The sequence below is a fragment of the Vigna umbellata genome, chromosome 11 (genome assembly GCF_029865625.1).
Source record: "Vigna umbellata cultivar VRB3 chromosome 11, Vumbellata_1.0, whole genome shotgun sequence".
Taxonomy (NCBI): domain Eukaryota; kingdom Viridiplantae; phylum Streptophyta; class Magnoliopsida; order Fabales; family Fabaceae; genus Vigna; species Vigna umbellata.
The window spans coordinates 22,946,653-22,965,686 of NC_142175.1; the positions used below are offsets into that span (position 1 = coordinate 22,946,653).

The 19,034-nt window shown below is 33.6% G+C and overlaps 2 protein-coding genes across 2 annotated transcripts; one reads left to right on the plus strand and one right to left on the minus strand.

Annotated features, from left to right (window-relative positions):
* Positions 1–1,190: 1,190 nt before the first annotated feature.
* On the minus strand, positions 1,191–3,899 carry LOC124834725 (F-box protein PP2-A13-like). The gene is made up of 3 exons (XM_047309495.2): positions 3,042–3,899; positions 2,694–2,812; positions 1,191–1,824 (listed from the first exon to the last, which is right to left on the minus strand). Exons 1-3 carry the CDS (start codon positions 3,354–3,356, stop codon positions 1,413–1,415), a joined length of 846 nt encoding a protein of 281 aa, XP_047165451.1. The 5' UTR covers positions 3,357–3,899; the 3' UTR covers positions 1,191–1,412.
* A 2,637-nt stretch (positions 3,900–6,536) lies between these two features.
* Positions 6,537–9,767, plus strand: LOC124834726 (uncharacterized). The gene is made up of 6 exons (XM_047309496.2): positions 6,537–6,879; positions 7,005–7,220; positions 7,316–7,862; positions 8,394–8,544; positions 8,724–8,954; positions 9,285–9,767. The coding sequence occupies exons 1-6, from the start codon at positions 6,537–6,539 to the stop codon at positions 9,765–9,767; spliced, it is 1,971 nt and encodes a 656-aa protein (XP_047165452.2).
* The last annotated feature ends 9,267 nt before the right edge of the window (positions 9,768–19,034 follow it).

Here is a 19,034-nt window from a genome sequence, read left to right on the forward strand (position 1 = left end):
TTCCCATTATTAGATTTGAAAAATGTTGGATTTTTCTAATAATAGATATATTGAGGTGATTCATTAGCAATTAATGAAGACCAAACTACATAAATAACATTATTTATAACTCAAAATCTAAATATTTATAGTTTTTTTATATCATTCAACTTTCTTATTTTCGGTGAATGTAAGGCTTTCAAAATTTATTTAAATTCCTAAAAAGAGTATATATATATATATATATATATATATATATATATATATATTCTTCTGTTTCACGTTTTTTTCACTAAACTGAAATTAGTCCTGAATAATATGGATTGATTGTGAATTATCACAAATTTTCTTTGTTTGAAGTGTGAATAATCATATTAAGTAGTATCTGGCTTAATTACTAAAGATCACACAAGTTAGAGGTATTCAGAAACGAATAAACCCAAAAAATAACTGAAACCCAATAAAAAATCAATAACATATTAAAATCGAAAAATAAAATTAATTAATTTGAATTTTTTTTTTCAAAAGCCAACTGTTTGATTCGGCTTAAATTGACAAAGTATTTATGTCATTTCCTTCTTTCTAGGCCCAGCTGTGACTAAAGACTTTGATCAAAAGAATTCCCTTTGAATTCTTAACCTTGTATTTGACTTCGATTGATTGTTTTTAAATATAGTAAATACTTTTAAATGATAATCATACCACATCATACTTTTGAATCAATATTTCAAAAATCAAAGACTTAGACACAATTAATTAACATGTAATATTCAAGGTTGAACAGGTCTTACCCTGCACTTGTTCGATCATTGATATAAACAGTATTGTATTAGAGCATTCTTATCTTCTTAGCAAGTTAACTGTTAGTGAGCCAAATTCATGAAAAAAAAATTCAACATTTACAAATGTTCAAAAATGATCTTTTAAATGTTTTAGATAAGAAGCCTTTAATTTAGGAAAAAATTCACCAAAATATTCAACACAATACGTACATCTCTTTATTACAAACAATAATGCTTATAATTCATGTATGTATGGAAAGAGAGTCCAAATTCCCTACTAATTTTTTGGTATTGTTTACATAAGGGGAAACATGCACAAATCACACATATATTATGCCAAAAAGGGGGTAAAGCATCTGTGCAAGCAAACCTTCTCCTGCTGAAAAAACAAAACATCTAAAGGAACTATAAATATGAAAGAAACAACTCTAAAGGGAAGTGTCGGTGTGACATATTTATTAGAAATAGACTTTAAACCTAACTCAATCTCACAAAACCAGCTTATAAACTATAAATTGATCTTATCTCCAGTCGATGTGAGACTTCCAACAATATTTGATAGAATGATTTCTACTTACTTCCCTGCAACTCAAATGACAAAAATTGACTCATTTCCACTATATACACAGATTCCCTTCCTACAAAAACAACCTACACCTCTAGTTTTACATCACTATTGCATATAAAAACAGAATCTACACACAAACCACCTTTGGTATGCGTACAATCGATCTGAGCCAATGAAAATTTGACCTTCATCAGATCATTAGGATTCTTAGAAACAAAGTTTCCTGCATGGTAGAGAACCCAATTTCCATGGTTATCCAAATGAGTTTTGGATACAGCATGTTGACCATCAGAAGTTGTTAGCTGAAATTTTACAGGTTTTATATCCCAGCCATGAACGTGATCAGTCTTACAAACTCGACGACCTAACCTCTTCGAAGATCGGCCGAGCTGGAGTCTGAAGAACACACTGTAAGTCCCAGGTGGAAATTGAAAATCAACTTCTCCTTCCACTTCAAGCCACCAAATTTGTTGAAGATAAGCAACTGTGTGGAATCTGTTATGGAAATAAATAGTATAATACATCAAGTTTCATCATCTAGAGCATAGAAAATATGTCATAACTTAAAAGTAAGAGGGGGTCATGCAATTTTAAAATGATTAATTTCATGTGTTCCAGCAGAAGGTAGCTAAATCTACAAAATTGAGCAGCCACAGGAAAAGCTGCTCTAAGAACATTCACAGAACCATGACTAAACTATTATCGATTTCATGCTAGAAAGCAGAGGAGATATCGTAATAAAGTATAGTTTTGTATTCCTGAAATGACTTCAGATTAGAGATGAAACCTTAGAAGATAAAAATGAATGTTACAAAAAGTTGCCATTTATTTAAAGTAAGACTCTTGAAAGTTGACATTTAGTAAGTTGTGTATACGTTAAAAGATAATAAACAGGTTTGCAATGTTAAATAAATATAATAAACGAAATTACAATTGTCCAAAGCATACATACATAAAGCAGTTATTGGCAAAGTATTAATGTAAAACGTACAAATTTTTAGTTTAGTTCATTTATAGCCATTCATTTAGTTAAAAAAACAAACTCAGACGAACGTTTAACATACCAGGTTCGATTAATTACCTGGCAACTAAACTCATTCAGACCCTTACATTAGAGATTTGGTATTAGATAACCTTGAATACTTGTAAAATGATTTTGGAGAAGTAGAAAAATCCAATCTTCGAGTTTGTCAACAAGTTAAATAACAAAGCCAGAAGGTGATTAATCTTTGACAGCAATCCTCAAAAGGGAACACAAACAAAATCCAGCAAGAGCAATGTTTTGTTTTCAACTCATTAAGATGTAAACACAACAAAACAAAGTCCGAGTAACATAAACATATTTTTACTTACAATTATCTCACCTTGACTCTTCTGTCGAAATGCGACTCCAGTATCTCCGATCATCTATCCCTGTAATCCTCAACGCTTTGGAAGAAATCGCCAAACACAATCCACCCGTCCTCTTGTCTAGCCAAATTTCCTATACCATCATCACATTTTTTGACAAGAAAACAACAAGAACTTGAAGAGTAAATACAAAGGATGAGTATAAACAAGGACAAAGATAATATGCAGTTGTATGAGTATTTTGGGTACACATAATCCCATTACAATCGGAGTTTTACCAAAAATAATTCACATGAAAAAAAGGTTTGCATTAAAGTTCAACTCTGAGTCTGATCTAAAACAGAAAATATATAAAAACTTACCTTGGTCCCGTTGTCTACCAAATTAGGCCTGCATAGTCTGGCATAAGTATCCCTCTTCCCCAGTTCTTCTACGCAAGCATCCTTCAAAGCTTTCTCCACGATGAACTTATAATTCAAAGGTAACTTCGATTCCCAAATGAAATCAGCTAACGAAGCATCACGAAACGCCCTGTTCAGTCGTGCAAGCTTGCAAATATCTGGTGGGTCCAAATACATCAACATCAGTGCCACACAGCTCTCGGGTAAATCCCCAAGCCTTGGCCTCAAGGGGGTAGCATCTCCATCACAGACACAAGAGGAAAAACTACCACCCATGTTAACACAAACCTAACCAAATTAAACCACTGTGTTTTTGCACCCCAAATTTCAAAATGTCTCTTTTTTTTTTCTCTCCGATTTCACACACCCAGAAAATGAATTGAACTCAAAACCTGATCTTGAACCTGAATTTATCAATTGCACACACCCAGAATCTGAATCGGCCTCAGAACTTGAGTTTGAACCTGAACTTGTCGATCTTCTGAGAAAGGGCTAGCGAGGGAAAAGTGAAGAGAGCAGAAATTGGAGTCAAATTCATGAGATTTTGAAGAGAATTGAGAGGCCAAGATTGAGATCTTGGGTGTCTCTTTTGGGGATTCTTTAGGGTCGAGACTTTTACAACACGTGTTCGGGGAGTCCTAAGTGTCGTGAAAACGAGATCTCGTACGGAAACGACATGGAATGATCAGAGTAATCAGTTGAACTCAGATGGCTGCAAATCTTAAGAAGCACGAAGTGCGAGTTGGGATGATCTGAATACGAGGTGGACGGTTCTTATCCAGTACAAAGGATTACTCGTTTGTCAGCTGAAGTCACTCGCTTGCACCATTTTTAAATCGTTACCAATCTCAGATCTTATGTATGGTAGGGACCATGAATGGACATACATGAACGAATTAAAGTTGTTTGTTTGATAGATGCATAAAAATCTTAAATGAATTATTCTTTATTTTTAATGAAGTTTTTATTAGAAAAATACTTTTTTAAGATGATATTTTATATTTTATAATTAATTTCTACATCCAATTTTTTTCGTGAATGGAAGCAACCTAAGGGCTCGAATTTTTAAATATTTTATAAATTTTAGTATTTTTAATTGGTTTATACTAAAAAATTATTTTATTAAGTATGTAAAATTTTATATATTTTAATTAAAATATATTATTAATTGAGTTTGATTCACTAATCAGAAGTATCTAGATTCCTCTACTTAGTCTTTAAATTATACTCATGTTGTTATACTAGAAAACTTTTTAATAAATTTTAAAATATTAAATATATATTAGTGTATTTTAAAGACAAGAAAAAAAATGATAATAACAACTATCGGAAAATCCAAATTCAATCAAATTACAATTAGAATATATGATAGTTCATCTTTATCGATCGATACTGTTTTGTGTCTTTACAGACTTGGTACGAATTTGTGTAAAAAAAAGGTATGTACTTTTCATAAAGATAAATAAGAGATATTTCATCTCATTGACTTTTATTACTATTGAAGTTTCTGGGATTGTATTTGAGACTACCAAATAAAATAGTCATTTAATTCAACTTTAGATAAAAACAAAATAAACACTTAATTGAAAGATATAAATATTATTAATAAGATACTTAAAACATAATTATGTCACTTCTTTTTAATGTATGGATACATAAGAAAAAGCAATGTAATTTAAAAGTCATATAACATTAATTAAGGATGGAATAAAATATAAATACTCAATTAAAAAATATAATCTTTTTAATAAAACAAAAATCATATCCAAAAATCAATTTAAAATATATAAAATTTGTTTTAGTACACTAAATAATTTTACGTATTTTTCTTTTGACCTTCCGAAGCACCTTAAGGCAAAATTATTATGAAATTTTAATTTATGTGAGGATTTGACCAAATAATACTCAACAAATTTTGAGATCTAAATATTGACATTGTTAATAAGGATAAAAACTCCCCTAACTCTTAAATGAGAATCTAACGATCTGAGTTATATATTTTATTGTTTGGTATAATGTAAGAACCTCGAAAATAAAATATTAGAGTTGATAGGTGTATTAAAATAATAAGACCGAGTATTTTATTATAAAATAATATCATAATATAAATAGAATTTTCTAAACTCATCTCATTATCTAAAACACCTTCTATCTCTCTAAAACATTATTCTCTTAACCTCTCTACCATCTCTCTAAGCATTCTAACTCCTTGATCATCTGTCTGACTATCAGGAGGTACCTAGACGATCATTGCGTCAAAGTTTACAACTTCAACCAATCAATTCGTTATTTAGAGCAAGTAAGCTGATAATCCCTTCCCTTTGTATTTTAGGGCTCATGATCATGCAAGGTGATTTTGATTTTGCATGGCTCCAGAATCTTTCTTCCTTGATTCTTGGTTCAATTGAGGTTCTAAAGTTGGTCTCTAATCACCAATTGGTGATTTGTAGGTGTTTTTATAAGTTCCTTGCGTTGCAGGAAATCGGTGGAGCGTTTTGAGAAATTGGGCGATCGGGTTAAAGGTAAGGGAAGCTAGTGTTTTTCTTTTAATTTGAGTTGCAAAGTATGTGTTGGTATGTAATAGTAAGAAAATTTAATGTATGTTAACTTTTGATGTTTGATTTGTGTGTTGTTTAGATATGCATGAGTGATTGAATGAAAATGGTTGTATGAATTTGGTTAAAGGTGATTATTGGCTTGTATGTGTGATTGGTGTGGTGAAGGATGATAATATAAAATGTTTACAGTAGAGAGGAATCAAAATATACGATGAACTATTAGTATTTTAACGTTAAAAAGGGGGTTTGGTGGGTGAGTTAAGAGTTTGTTAGGGTAAAGTCAGTTTTAAAGCTTGTCTAGATGTGAATTGTGACTTGCTAGGGTTGTTAATTAGTTGAAATCTGTTTAGAAAGATGGTATTAGTAGTTTGGTGATGATTTAGATGGTGTTAGGTGCAAATTTGGGGTTTTGAGTAGTGAAATTTTGATGGGAATGTTCTGAGACAAATTTGAGTGGTTGGGTCTATAATGAAGTCAATTGTGACTTGTTCTGATACCTAAGTTGCACAAGTATGAGCTCAAAATGGTATAATTCATTTTGAGTCTATAAGTTGAGATTTGTGAAATGTTAGAGTGGAATCTTGTAAATAATCACTTAAACATGATTTGAGGATGGTTTGTAAATAATCACTTAAAAACCTTATTCTAGGCCTCCATCTCATGGGTCTATGAGAGCAGTTAGTTAGGGCAGGCGGATGGAGTGCAATGTTATCAATGTGGTAGGCCACATGTGAAGAGGGTTTGTCCTTAGTTGGTCGGTTTTAGGAGATGCAATATGTGTGGCAGGGATGGACATTTTGAGAGAGATTGTCCAGCAATTGGGAGATCAAGACCTAGACCCATATAGTCATAGCAGAGGGGAGGTGGCAGACCTCAAGCTACAGGCAGAGTTTACGCCATGTCTGGGGCAGAGGTAGTAAGATCAGGTAATCTTATTGTCAGTAGTAGTGTGTTGCTTGGTACAGTTTGCTATGTATTGTTTGATTCTAGAGCGACACACTCCTTTGTGTCAGAGGCTTGTGTGCAAGAGTTGGGGCTACCAGTTAGAGAGTTACAGTATGACCTTGTAGTGTCTACTCCAACATCTGAGTTGGTTAAGACATCTTCTATGTGTTCTAGATGTCCTTTGAGTGTTGAGGGGCGACCGTTTATAGTCAATCTTATATGTTTGCCTCTGTTGGGTTTGGATGTGGTCTTAGGGATGGATTGGGTATCTGCAAATCACATTCTTATAGACTGTGGTGAGAAGAAGTTGTTGTTTTCTGATACAATAGAGTCTGAGTTGTTGTCTGCAGGATAGGTGCGACATGAGGTAATTGGAGGTTCGTGCTGTTTCTTAATTTTAACACATGTGGAGGTTGATCAGTCTGGACAGAGCTTAGGTCACTGAGTGATTTCTTAGATGTATTCCCGGAGGAAGTATCTGGATTACCTCCTCAAAGAGAGGTTGATTTCTCTATTAATCTAGTGCCTAGTGTAGGGCCAGTATCAATTTCCCCTTATAGGATGGCTCCTGCAGAGTTTATCCCACCGAATGTCTCACCTTGGGGTGCACCGGTATTGTTAGTCAAAAAGAAGGATGGTAGCTCCAGGTTGTGTGTGGACTACCGACAGTTGAATAAATTGACTATCAAAAACAAGTATTCTTTGCCCAGAATTGATGACTTAATGGATCAGCTGCATGGAGCTACGATGTTCTGAGGTCGGGTTACCATCATATTCTGGTTAAGGTAGGTGATGTGCAGAAGACTGCTTTTAGGTCTAGATATGGTCATTACGAGTATGTGGTAATGCCTTTTAGTGTGACTAACGCTCCAGCCATATTCATGGACTATATGAACAAAATCTTTCGGTTGTTCCTAGTAAAGTTTGTTGTCGTCTTCATGAACGACATTATTATCTACTCCAAGACTCGTAAGGAGCATGTTGATCATCTTAGGACGGTGCTTGGGGTGTTGAGGGAGAAAAAGTTGTATGCCAAGTTGTCCAAGTGCGAGTTTTGGATGGAAGAAGCTCAGTTTCTAGGACATGTGATTTCAGTTGATGGTATATTAGTGGATCCTGCAAAGGTACAAGCAGTGTTGCTTTGGGAGAGACCCAAGTCTGCTACGGAGATTAAGAGCTTTGTTGGGTTGATGGGCTACTATCGTAGGTTCATAGAAGGATTTTCTAAGATAGTGTCACCGTTGACAAGGAAATATCAACCTTTTTCTTGGATGGACAGGTGTGAGTCTAACTTTCAAAAGTTAAAGCAAAGGTTGACGAGTGCCCCGATGTTGGTGATCCCTGACACAGGTAAACCTTTTGAGGTTTACTGTGATGCTTCCTACTAAGGCCTAGGATGTGTGTTGTTGCAAGAAAAGAAGGTAGTTGCTTATGCTTCGAGACAACTTAAGATTCATGAGAAGAATTATCCTACTCATGACTTAGAACTGGCGGCTATTATTTTTGCCTTGAAGATTTGGAGGCACTATCTATAAGGTGCACAATTTTAGGTGTTCAGTGATCATAAAAGTCTAAAGTATCTTTTTGATCAAAAGGAACTTAATATGAGGCAGAGAAGATGGATGGAGTTTTTAAAAGAATATGAATTTGATCTTCTTTATCATCCGGGGACAACTAATGTTGTAGCGGATGCATTAAGTAGAAAGACAATTCATATGTCTACATTGATGGTCAGAGAGTTGTAGTTAGTGGAGAAATTCAGAGATCTGAGACTATAAGTGAAATTTGAGTCAAATGTTATCAAGTGCAGTAATATAGTAGTTTTGAGTGGTCTTCTGAGTCGTATCAAAGAGATACAATTATCTGACGTCGAGCTACAGAAATCAGTGAGTTTGTTGGATATAGATCAGGGTAAGGAGTTTGTTTTGGGAGCTGATTGTATTTTGAGAATCAAAGGCAGAGTTTGTGTTCCTAATGACGTTGAACTAAAGAGATTGATTCTTGAGGAGGGACACCAAAGTCATTTTAGCATGCATCTTGGCATGACTATAAGATGTACCAGGATCTTAAAGAATCTTTTTGGTGGTCAGGGATGAAAAGAGATGTAACACAGTTTGTTTCTGCTTCTTTGACCTGTCAGAGAGCAAAGGTGGAGCATCAACGACCTAGAGGTTTGTTGCATCAGTTGGAGATTTCTGAGTGGAAGTGGGATAGCATATCCATGGATTTTGTTACCCATTTACCACGGACGGTTAGAGGTCACGATACTATTTGGGTTATAGTTGACAGGTTAACTAAGAGTGCTCATTTCTTGACAGTGAATTTGAGGATATATATGGCGAAGCTTGCTCAATTGTATATCAGAGAAATAGTAAGGCTGCATGGAGTACCATCGAGCATAGTGTCTGATAGAGATCCGCGATTTACATCCAAGTTTTGGCAGACTTTACAGAGTAAGTTGGGCAGCTGATTGCAGATGAGTTCAGCTTATCATCCCCAAACAAATGGTCTGTTAAAAAGGACGATCCAATCACTAGAGGATTTGTTGAGGACGTGTGTATTGGATCATTTTGGAGTCTGGGATGAAGTGTTGTCATTGGTGGAGTTCATCAACAACAACAATAGTCAGACCAACATTGGTATGACACTGTTTGAATCATTGTATGTTAGACGTTGTCAAACGCCTCTTTGTTGATTTCAGGAGGGAGAATCGGTATTAGTTGGACCTGAGCTGATTCAGCAGACTACTGAGAAAGTGAAGCTTATACAGGAAAGGATGAAGGCTTCTCAGAATAGGCAGAAATTCTATGCTGATCAGAGACGGAGACCGTTAGAGTTTGCAGTTGGGGACCACATTTTCCTTAGAGTGACTTCTACTACTGGTGTAGGCAGAACCATTCGTTCTAGAAAGTTATCTCTGAGGTTTATTAACCCGTATCAGATTCTGAGACATGTAGGGCCAATGGCCTACGAGATAACCATGCATCCTCAATTGTCAAATCTACATCATGTGTTTCATGTCTCACAGCTTTGGAAGTACGTGCATGATCCCTCACATATGTTAGAAGTAGAAGATGTACATGTTAGAGATGATCTCTTAGTGGATGTTCAGCCTGTAGAGATTGTGGAGAGTCAGACCACGCAACTTAGAGGAAAGACCATCGGTCTAGTCAGAGTTGTCTAGGTTAGTAGGACAAGTGACTCTACTTTATAGTTAGAGGGGGTCATGAGAAAGTCGTATCCTCACCTGTTATCTGGTAAGTCTAATTTTCGAGGTCGAAAATTTTTGTTGTTAAGGAGAATGTAAGAACTTAGAAAATAGAGTATTAGAGTTGATAGGTGTGTTAAAATAATGAGACCGAGTATTTTATTATAAAATAATATCATAATATAAATAGAATTTTCTAAACTCGTCTCATTATCTAAAACACATTCTATCTCTCTAAAACACTATTCTCTTAACCTCTTTACCATCTTTCTAAGCATTCTAACTCTTTGATCATCTGTTTGACGATCAAGAGGAACCTAGACGATCATTGCGTCAAGGTCTACAACTCTAACCAATTAATTCGCTGTTTAGAGCAAGTAAGTTGATAATCCCTACCCTTTGGTATTTTAGGGTTCATGATCATGCAAGGTGATTCTGATTTTGCATGGGTCTAGAATCTCTCTTCATTGATTATTAGTTCAATTGAGGTTCTAAAGTTGGTCTTCAATCACCAATCAGTGATTTGTAAGTGTTTTTAGAAGTTTCTTGTGTAATAAGTAATCGATGGAGCGTTTGAAAAATTGGGCGGTCGATTTAGAGGTAAGGGAAACTAGTGTTTTTCTTTTCATTTCAATTGCAAAGTATGTGTGGGTATGTAATAGTATGGAAATTTAATGTATGTTAACTTTGGATGTTTGATTTGTGTGTTGTTTTGATATGCATGAGTGATTGAATGAAAATGATTGTATGAATCTAGTTAAAGGTGATTATTGGCTTGAATGTGTGATTGGTACGGTGAAGGATGATAGTATAAAATGTTTACAGCAGAGAGAAATCAAAATATATGATGAATTATTAGTATTTTAACGTTAAAAGGGGGGGGGGGGTTTGTGGGTGAGTTTTTGAGTTAAGATTGTTAGGGTAAAGTCAGTTTTAAAGTTTGTCTATATGTGAATTGTGACTTGCTAGGGTTGTCAATTAGTTGAAATTTGTTTAGAAAGATGGTATTAGTAGTTTGGTGATGATTTGGATGGTTTTAAATGCAAATTTGGGTCTTCAGTAGTGAAATTTTGATGGGAATGTTCTGAGAGAAATTTGAGTGGTTGGGGTTAGTAATAAAGTCAATTGTGACTTGTTCTGATCCCTAAGTTGCACAAGTATGAGCTAAAAATGGTATAATTCATTTTGGGTCTATAGGTTGAGATTTGTGAAATGTTATAGTGGAATCTTGTAAATAATCACTTAAAAATGATTTGAGGATGGTTTGTAGGAAGTTGTTTAAGTCAAATTGATGGTATAACACGATCTAGGAGAGTTAGAAGTTGAGAAAAATATATCAAATTGGTCAAGAATGGTTAGTGGTGCAAATTCTGCAGTTTTGGTGGTGCAGAATTATGCAGACTCGTTGAGCGAGTGGAGTCATTCAACGAGAGGCTAAGGGTCTGGATCACTGTCATTTTATTTGCCTTGTGAGTTGGGTCGTTGAGCGAGTGGTTGAGGGGTCTGGACCATTGTTTTCTTATTTGCTTAGCGAGTTGGGTCGCTAAGCGAGTGGTTGAGGGATTTGAACCATTGTCTTTGGATTTGCACGACGAGATGGGTCGTTGAACGAGAGGTTGGGAGGTCTGGACCACTGTTTGTTTAATCGCACAACGAGTAGGGTCGTTGAGTGAGAGGTTGAGGTCTAGGTTTAATGTTAGTTTATTCACACAACGAGCATGTCGTTGAGCGAGAGGTTGAGGAGTCTGGTTGATGGCAATGCTCTAGGTAGGACAAGCCAAATATAGAAGCAAATCAAGCCATAAGTTCATGGATGAAGATTTTGGAATTTTGTGGTGGTGAAAGGTGTTGATAGCTCATGGTTTTAGTGAGTTGTATGGTGAAGGAAGATATGTTTAAGGGTTCTCTAAGAGAGGTTGGGCCAACTCTTGGAAGAAGGTGGCTAGAGGAGGCCACTTAGGTTGCTCTAACCTAGGGTGACCTTAAAAGAGTAGTATGACACAAAAATGACAACATAACTTTACTCTAAATCAAAAGTGATTACATGATGGAGAGCACCTCTATTTATAGGCTAAGGTATCTCAAAATGGGCTGAAACTTTAACCTAAAAGAGTCACCTTGGTTGTCTTGGAGAGCAAGGAGAAATCCTCTCCAATAGAAGGAGTGGCAAAAATCATCTCAAATGAGAGAGAGACATGTGACCACTACCTATGGAAAACCTCTCCATTCCTAGAGTGCCACATGGCCACTAACTAGTAGGAAAACTCTCTAATGGGAAGCCTCCACATGCCTTGGACGAAATCTTGCTCCTTTGTCCTCCAAGCTTAGCCAAAATGTTGACTCCTTTGTCAACACACCCATTTTGGATGTCCAAGCATAGTCAACTTTGGGCCTTGACCCTTTGTTGACTTGTTTGGTCAAAATCTTATTCTACTTGGTCCAAAATACAAGGCCCAATTGAAATCCTACACTACTAGGCCCATAATACAAAGCCCAGATAAAATCTAGACTACTTGGCCCAAAATACAAGGCCCAAAATTATTCTTACTCTACTAAATCTTCATGATGACTTAAGATGGCCCAAGATTAGAGTCTAGGCCCATTTTCCATAGATGCCTCCAACTCTTCATGAATGTGCTAGGTCATGGCAAGGGGTATGCCATCATTTCCTCCCTCTTGAAAAGGATTTGCCCTCAAATCTTCAACATGAAACAAGGCAAACTTCCTTATCTTCTTTGGAGTTTTGTGTGCTTCTCCACCAAGGTCAAATACCCATTTTATAGCTCCCAACAATGATACACCTTAAATCAAATGAATGATCAAGGTCTTGGAGAGTAGGAGCATCTTTGAAGTTTGTATTTGTCTTGTGTTAGATGTATAAGTTTGAAAGATTATCCATTCCAACACAAGAGTTATTTTTTAGGGATATGTCATCACTGGTCCACTATTAGTGTATACGCACAACGAGTTGGGTCGTTGAGCGAGAAGACTCTTTGGTCGCCCAACGAGTATGGTCATTGAGCGACTAGTTTAGGGTTGGGTTGTATTTTAGTTTTTAGTACAAGACTTTGATGATCTTGGGTATGTTTGACCCTTTGAATTGTTTTAAAAGTTTTATGTTATTATATACCATGTAATATGTTTCGATTATAATGAAATATGCAAAGTATATGGTTTCAAAGTTGTGGAAATAGTTCCAAGGAGGAATCTCTTATTGGTGATTTTATGGGAGACTAGTATAAATTGTAAGAAGCCGATATGATGGTTATTCTGAATCTCTAATGATCATATGTGCTTAATTAGAGAGTGATGAGTTATGTCGTGATAGAAGCAGGAGGTCCTAGCCTGTGGGCCTTTATTCATGGTAGCAAATGGCGTTTTAAGCATTAACCTTGTGTGACAGCTTTGACTGGGTCAGCTGTTTCACCACACAAGTGCAGAACTATTCATGACTCGACAGTTATAATAAATAGTAAAGGGTTTGGCCAAGCCTGAGACAATATGTGTGAGGAGTAACAAATGTGAAATTTTTGGTGTGTTTGAACTTGTATATTGTATTTACTTTAATATGAATGATTATTTTTCAACTAGCTTACCCTTCTTGCATGTTTCTTGGTTATTTGTTCTATGTGTTTTTTTCTTTGGCGATGATCATTTGGTGGGTGTGAGCAGAGCAAGATGATGTGTCTGTCGAGCAAGCATTAGGCGGAGGGGCTTCTGATGCGCAATGTTTTTTGACTATTTTTTTTATAGTATTTATAGTTTCTTGGTGGACTTTTGATACATCAGTGTTATTCATAGTTTTGATACTATTACATGTTGTATATAAAGTTAGATTTATAGTTTTCTTTAGATGACTGTAAAAATGACTTTATTCTTTTTTTCCAACGAGTTAACTGATCTATCTTATTAACTATGTAATGCTTCCTCTATATTTGGATGTTAAGTATAAAGTTAAGAATATAATAATAATATATTATTTATATAATTTATTTTTTTTCTTTTTCAAGTTTTATTATTTAAAAAAAAATTATTTTTTTTATTTTTATTTTGTTAAATAATTTGACATCAATTTTATTTTCTATCCTCTTTTTTCAACTTATTTCTTCTATATTTTAATTTTTTATTTCTCTACTTAAAACCAAGTATACCGTAAATTTGTATGTTATATAGTTTAATCGTTCTTCTAATAATTAAAAAAAAAACAATTCCATGTTAGTAAGATAATAGTAATAATATATTAAGATATATAAAACTCAGTTTATTTGTTTTAAAGATGGGAAGCTGAAGAAAATATAAAAGTAAAATACACTTTGGTTTATTTTATTAGCTTCCAAATAATATAAATTTCAAATAAAACTAATATTTTGTGATTCATATTAGTTTCCCAATTTTTATTATAATAAAATTCTTAAGCACTTTCTTACCAAAGAATATAAAATATTTGTATAGATAAATTATTAAATATTTGACAATAAAATATATCAAATAAAAAATGCTATAATTTATTTTATAATTGTTGTTAAACTTATAATTATAATTTTGTCTCGCATTCATAATTAAAGTACTTAATTTTACAGTAAAAAACTACCATAAAAATTTGGTACGATGTTTTGATAAATATAAATATCTATATTATTATATAAGAGGTTTTCTCTTTTTGGTTCTCCATATTTTTTCACAATTTTACTCTTTAAGATTTGTTTAAAAAATTTAATTGAAAATATAATAATTAAAAATATGTGAAAAAGTATGGACAATCAAAAGAAAATAATTTCATTTTTTAAATTAATTTAACAAAATCTGAAAATACTTCTAAAATTAAGCACCTTTAACAGGATCATTTGATTTCTTCCCCTCTCTTTTTTTTCTTTTTTCTTTTTGCAATGATATTTTGAAGAACCCACAATTATGCGTATTATGATTTTTTAGAAAAATGATAATTTTTTTAAGGTTTAATAGGTTCGGAGGTCCCTATATTTGCGGGTTCGTTTCAGTTGGGTCCTCCAATTTTTAAAGTGATCAATTGGGTCCCTAATTTGGTAAATGTGATTCAATAATAGGATCTCCGTTAAATGTAGTTAACGTACGTTAACTTTGTTATGAAGTAGAAGCTGAGGCATCCAGGTGGCATCCTTCGTGGATTTTTATCATTTTTAGAAATTATTAACAATGTTTCTCATTAATGTTCTGAAACTGGGAATCACCACCAAGGCAAGAGAAGCAACCAAGAACCCTACGGTGTTCAAGAATTTCCTGGTTTTGGTGACAGATAATGTTCAAGAGAAGCAACCAAGAACCATGAAGTTAACATCGCCGTCGCCACCGGAAAGCTTGTCCAGATCTGGCGCTCTCCGGCCTTCCGCCGCGAGTACTTCCCCTTCGAGCTGGTACGCACCTTCGCCGAGTTCGACGCGAAAGTAACCACCCTCGATTGGAGCCCGGACTCCAAGTACCTCATCGTCGGGTCCAAGGATTTAACCGCGAGAATCTTGTGCTTGAAGAAATTGAATAGTGGTGGAAAGAAAAAACCCTTTTTGCTCCTAGGGCACAGGGATTCGGTTGTAGGTTTGTTCTTCGGTGTCAATTCGAAAACTAGTAGAGTTTGTAAGGCTTATACGATTACTAGGGATTGTTACTTATTTAGCTGGGGTTTTACTTCTGATAGTGGTGGTGAGGCTGAGGGTTTGGAGCCGCCCTCGCCAGGGACGCCGGAGAGGGACGCGGAAAGGAATTTGGAGGTTGTTGAGAATGATGGTGTGAAGAAGAGGAAGAAAATTGATGTTGAGGATGGTGATGAGGGTTACCTGAGTAAGGGAAAGTGGGAGTTATTGAGGAAGGATGGGTTTATGCAGGGATGGGCAAAAGTGACAGCATGTGATTATCATAGGGGTTGTATCAGATGTGGTGTTTGTTGGATTTTCTAATGGTGTGTTTGGGTTGTATCAGATGCCAGATTTTGTGTGCATTCATTTGCTATCTATTTCAAAGGAGAAAATTACCACCGCTGTGTTTAACGAGCTTGGGAACTGGCTGACATTTGGCTGCGCCAAATTGGGGCAGCTGCTGGTGTGGGAGTGGCGTTCTGAGAGCTACATTTTGAAGCAGCAGGGTCATTACTTTGATGTTAACTGTGTCAATGGAAGGGAAAATAAAAATGATAAAAATCCACGAAGGATGCCACCTGGATGCCTCAGCTTCCACTTCATAACAAAGTTAACGTACGTTAACTACATTTAACGGAGATCCTATTATTGAATCACATTTACCAAATTAGGGACCCAATTGATCACTTTAAAAATTGGAGAACCCAACTGAAACGAACCCGCAAATATAGGGACCTCCGAACCTATTAAACCTTTTTTTAATTATTTCTTTTTTTGTGGTGAGCAATTTGAGGGCTGAAGGCATATTGATGGTGGAAGTTTTGTTTTATTTTCATTTTATATTTTGTTTTAAGTTACATGTGATTTGAATTTGAACTAAGGCAAATGAAATTATAATATTATACGGCAGATACAATGTAGAATGATTGTATTTATATGATTGCATACGTGAAGAAGATGACTTAGCTGTGGATTCGAAGTTTAGTTTTTTGTTTGTTTGTGTTTTTTTTTTTCTTTTATGTTAGATGTGATCGGAATTTGAACTACGACAAATGAACATAATATACGGAGATACAGTGTAGAATAATTGTATTTATACGATTGCATTCGTTAAGAAGATGACTTGCTGTGGGTTGGAACACGCACGTATATCCATAATGTATTTTAATTTTTACATCTTTTCAAATTTACTCCATATAATAAAACGTTATTTTTTAGTGTTTTTTTTTTCAAAAGTTGCATTAACATTTTTTAATTTGTTCTTATTTTGAAAGAGTAAAAATACAATGGATTAAAAAAAAAGCATTCGTTTGTAAAGTATAAAGCTATTTAAAATTTATTCTAGCTAGTCTCAAATCCGTTATGTTATCATAATATTGTCATAGTTAATTATTATACCTAAGATATTATATTATTTGAAGAAGCATAATAATTTGATTATATTGTTATTCCTAACAATGGGTCAAAAGAGGGTAATTATTTACCAATTTATAAGCTTGAGAATGGAATAAAATTTACATAAAAACTATTAACTATCGTTTTTTTATAGGATTTTTTTAATAGTTAATATTTGTTAATGAAAAGAGATTAACGAATAATTTTACTATTCTCTCACTCTAAACCTATCAAATCATTATTTAAGTTCGTGGATGAATAAAATATTCTACAATATTACATGACAGTGATAAAAAAAACGTTTCAGAATCACCGTGTGATTCTAATCAATAAAATATAATACGTGAACAATAAAAACACTACTTTATCTTATCTTATCTTAAAATAGCATTAAATTTAAAAACTGTGATTCTTATAATCAAATTAATCATGAATTAGTTTTAATAAAATTATGTATGAATAATTTTTTTTTTGAAATTCGCATTCACCATGATGAGTGTCATAATCATCAGATCACTTAAATCATTTACATCATTGCAGTTGACATGTTGGTCGTGAAATAGTTATAGGATAGTGAGTGGTTTGAGAAAAATACTTCATTTTCTTCACGTATGTAACTAGGGTTAGACGTAAACAACACAAGTTCATGCATATTTTGAAAAATAAACTCAAAATTGAATGCTGCATATATATCAAAACTGGTAATATTTTGGTAATATGGTACCATTAAAATTGACGTAAGTAATTAAATTTATATATAATCAGCATAAATGTTTTTCTTGTAAGTCCCTATTTTAGATTTTTATGGAGGTAGGCCGAATCAAAGTTAATGCAGATGAGGTGATATGTGTTCAAAGAAAATAAGAATATGTGAGAGGTTTCTCTGGTTTTTTGGGATTGCAGATATAACACCTAAAAAGAATAAAATTATCAACTGCAGTATCAAGTCATTATATGACTTGTACAAAACTTATATTAATACAAATACAACTTAAACTTATATAAATCAAGTTTAAAGCCTCATCCATTCAACTTTTAGTTCGTCTAACAAGTAACGAAATCTAAGTTCTCTTGATTTAAAAAAAAATAATAATAGTTTAGCTCAGTAAGTAAATGAGTTGTCCAATGAATCCATATAATTTATATAATTTAAAAATTAAAAGGACATATTTGATTATAAAATTGACTTATATTAAGTCTTTTTTTCTTCATTTCTAATGTCAAAATCCACATATATAGTTTAAACAACATCATGTTGAACTTGACTTAAAAGAACAAAATTTAAACTATTTACAATACTTAACAAAGCAAAACAAGCCAAAACATATTAATTTCACTCAGCCCATCAAACTTTCATAAAATACATATTTACTGGCCATACCACTTCTATAACCAAATAACTGACCTAAGTACTATCAAAATTAACCTAACTTCCTTTACTTAAAATGCTCAATTTCAAATCAATTTTCTAAACGAACAATAAGATCATTACAAAATCTAGGGAGTTAGAACAATCACTATAAAAAAAATTATTAAATAACAATCAATTTTAGAAATAAAAAATAATTAAATGCTATAATGAATAATTTAGATATCAATTTATAAACTACTAAAAAATTATTCGTATCTAAAATAGTCACTGTTATGAATAAAAAGTTGTAATTGGTTTGTGAATTAAACTCTAAATTAGTTCCTAAAATTAGCTATTAAGGTTTTGATTACCAAAGAAATTAATAAATTTTAGTATGTCATTAAACAAGTTAAGAGAATCGTTTTTCTTAATTGTCCCACCAATATTAATGACAAAAGCATAAGAAAAAGGAGAAATCAAAGAAACTTTAAGTAAATAAGAAGGGCAAGAACGGGTGTCATAGTTGGCTTTACAATATAATTCTATTAATAAAAAATTGATGGGTTCTTTCTTGGATATTGAACCCTCACCGATGGTTGGTTATATGTATCTTTGGTTAGAGAGTGATTTAGTGCTTCTATGTCGAGCATTTTCTTATTATATAAGTTGTTTCTTAGTCTCTCAAAGGAAGATGGAGAAAGTGTTTAGAATTTTGTAAAGAGATATGTATGGTTTGAACACTCTCATGTTTATAGACAAGAATCATTGTGTGGATAAGTTGAAATTTATGGTCTAGAACATAAGATTTGACATTTGTTACGAAAAAAGAAAGGATGAAAATTGTGTATATTATTCCATGATATAAGGAGAGAGTATAATTGATATATATAA

Excerpts from the sequence above, each read along its gene's own strand:
- LOC124834725 (XM_047309495.2), bottom strand. The coding sequence starts at position 3,356 with ATGGGTGGTAGTTTTTCCTCTTGTGTCTGTGATGGAGATGCTACCCCC. Across the intron at positions 2,813-3,041 it reads TGGTAGACAACGGGACCAAG|GAAATTTGGCTAGACAAGAG; the intron begins GTAAGTTTTTAT and ends ATGATGGTATAG. Across the intron at positions 1,825-2,693 it reads ATTTCGACAGAAGAGTCAAG|ATTCCACACAGTTGCTTATC; the intron begins GTGAGATAATTG and ends TTTCCATAACAG.
- LOC124834726 (XM_047309496.2), top strand. The coding sequence starts at position 6,537 with ATGTCTGGGGCAGAGGTAGTAAGATCAGGTAATCTTATTGTCAGTAGT. Across the intron at positions 6,880-7,004 it reads TCACATTCTTATAGACTGTG|TCTGGACAGAGCTTAGGTCA; the intron begins GTGAGAAGAAGT and ends GAGGTTGATCAG. Across the intron at positions 8,955-9,284 it reads AATTGTATATCAGAGAAATA|GAGGGAGAATCGGTATTAGT; the intron begins GTAAGGCTGCAT and ends TGTTGATTTCAG.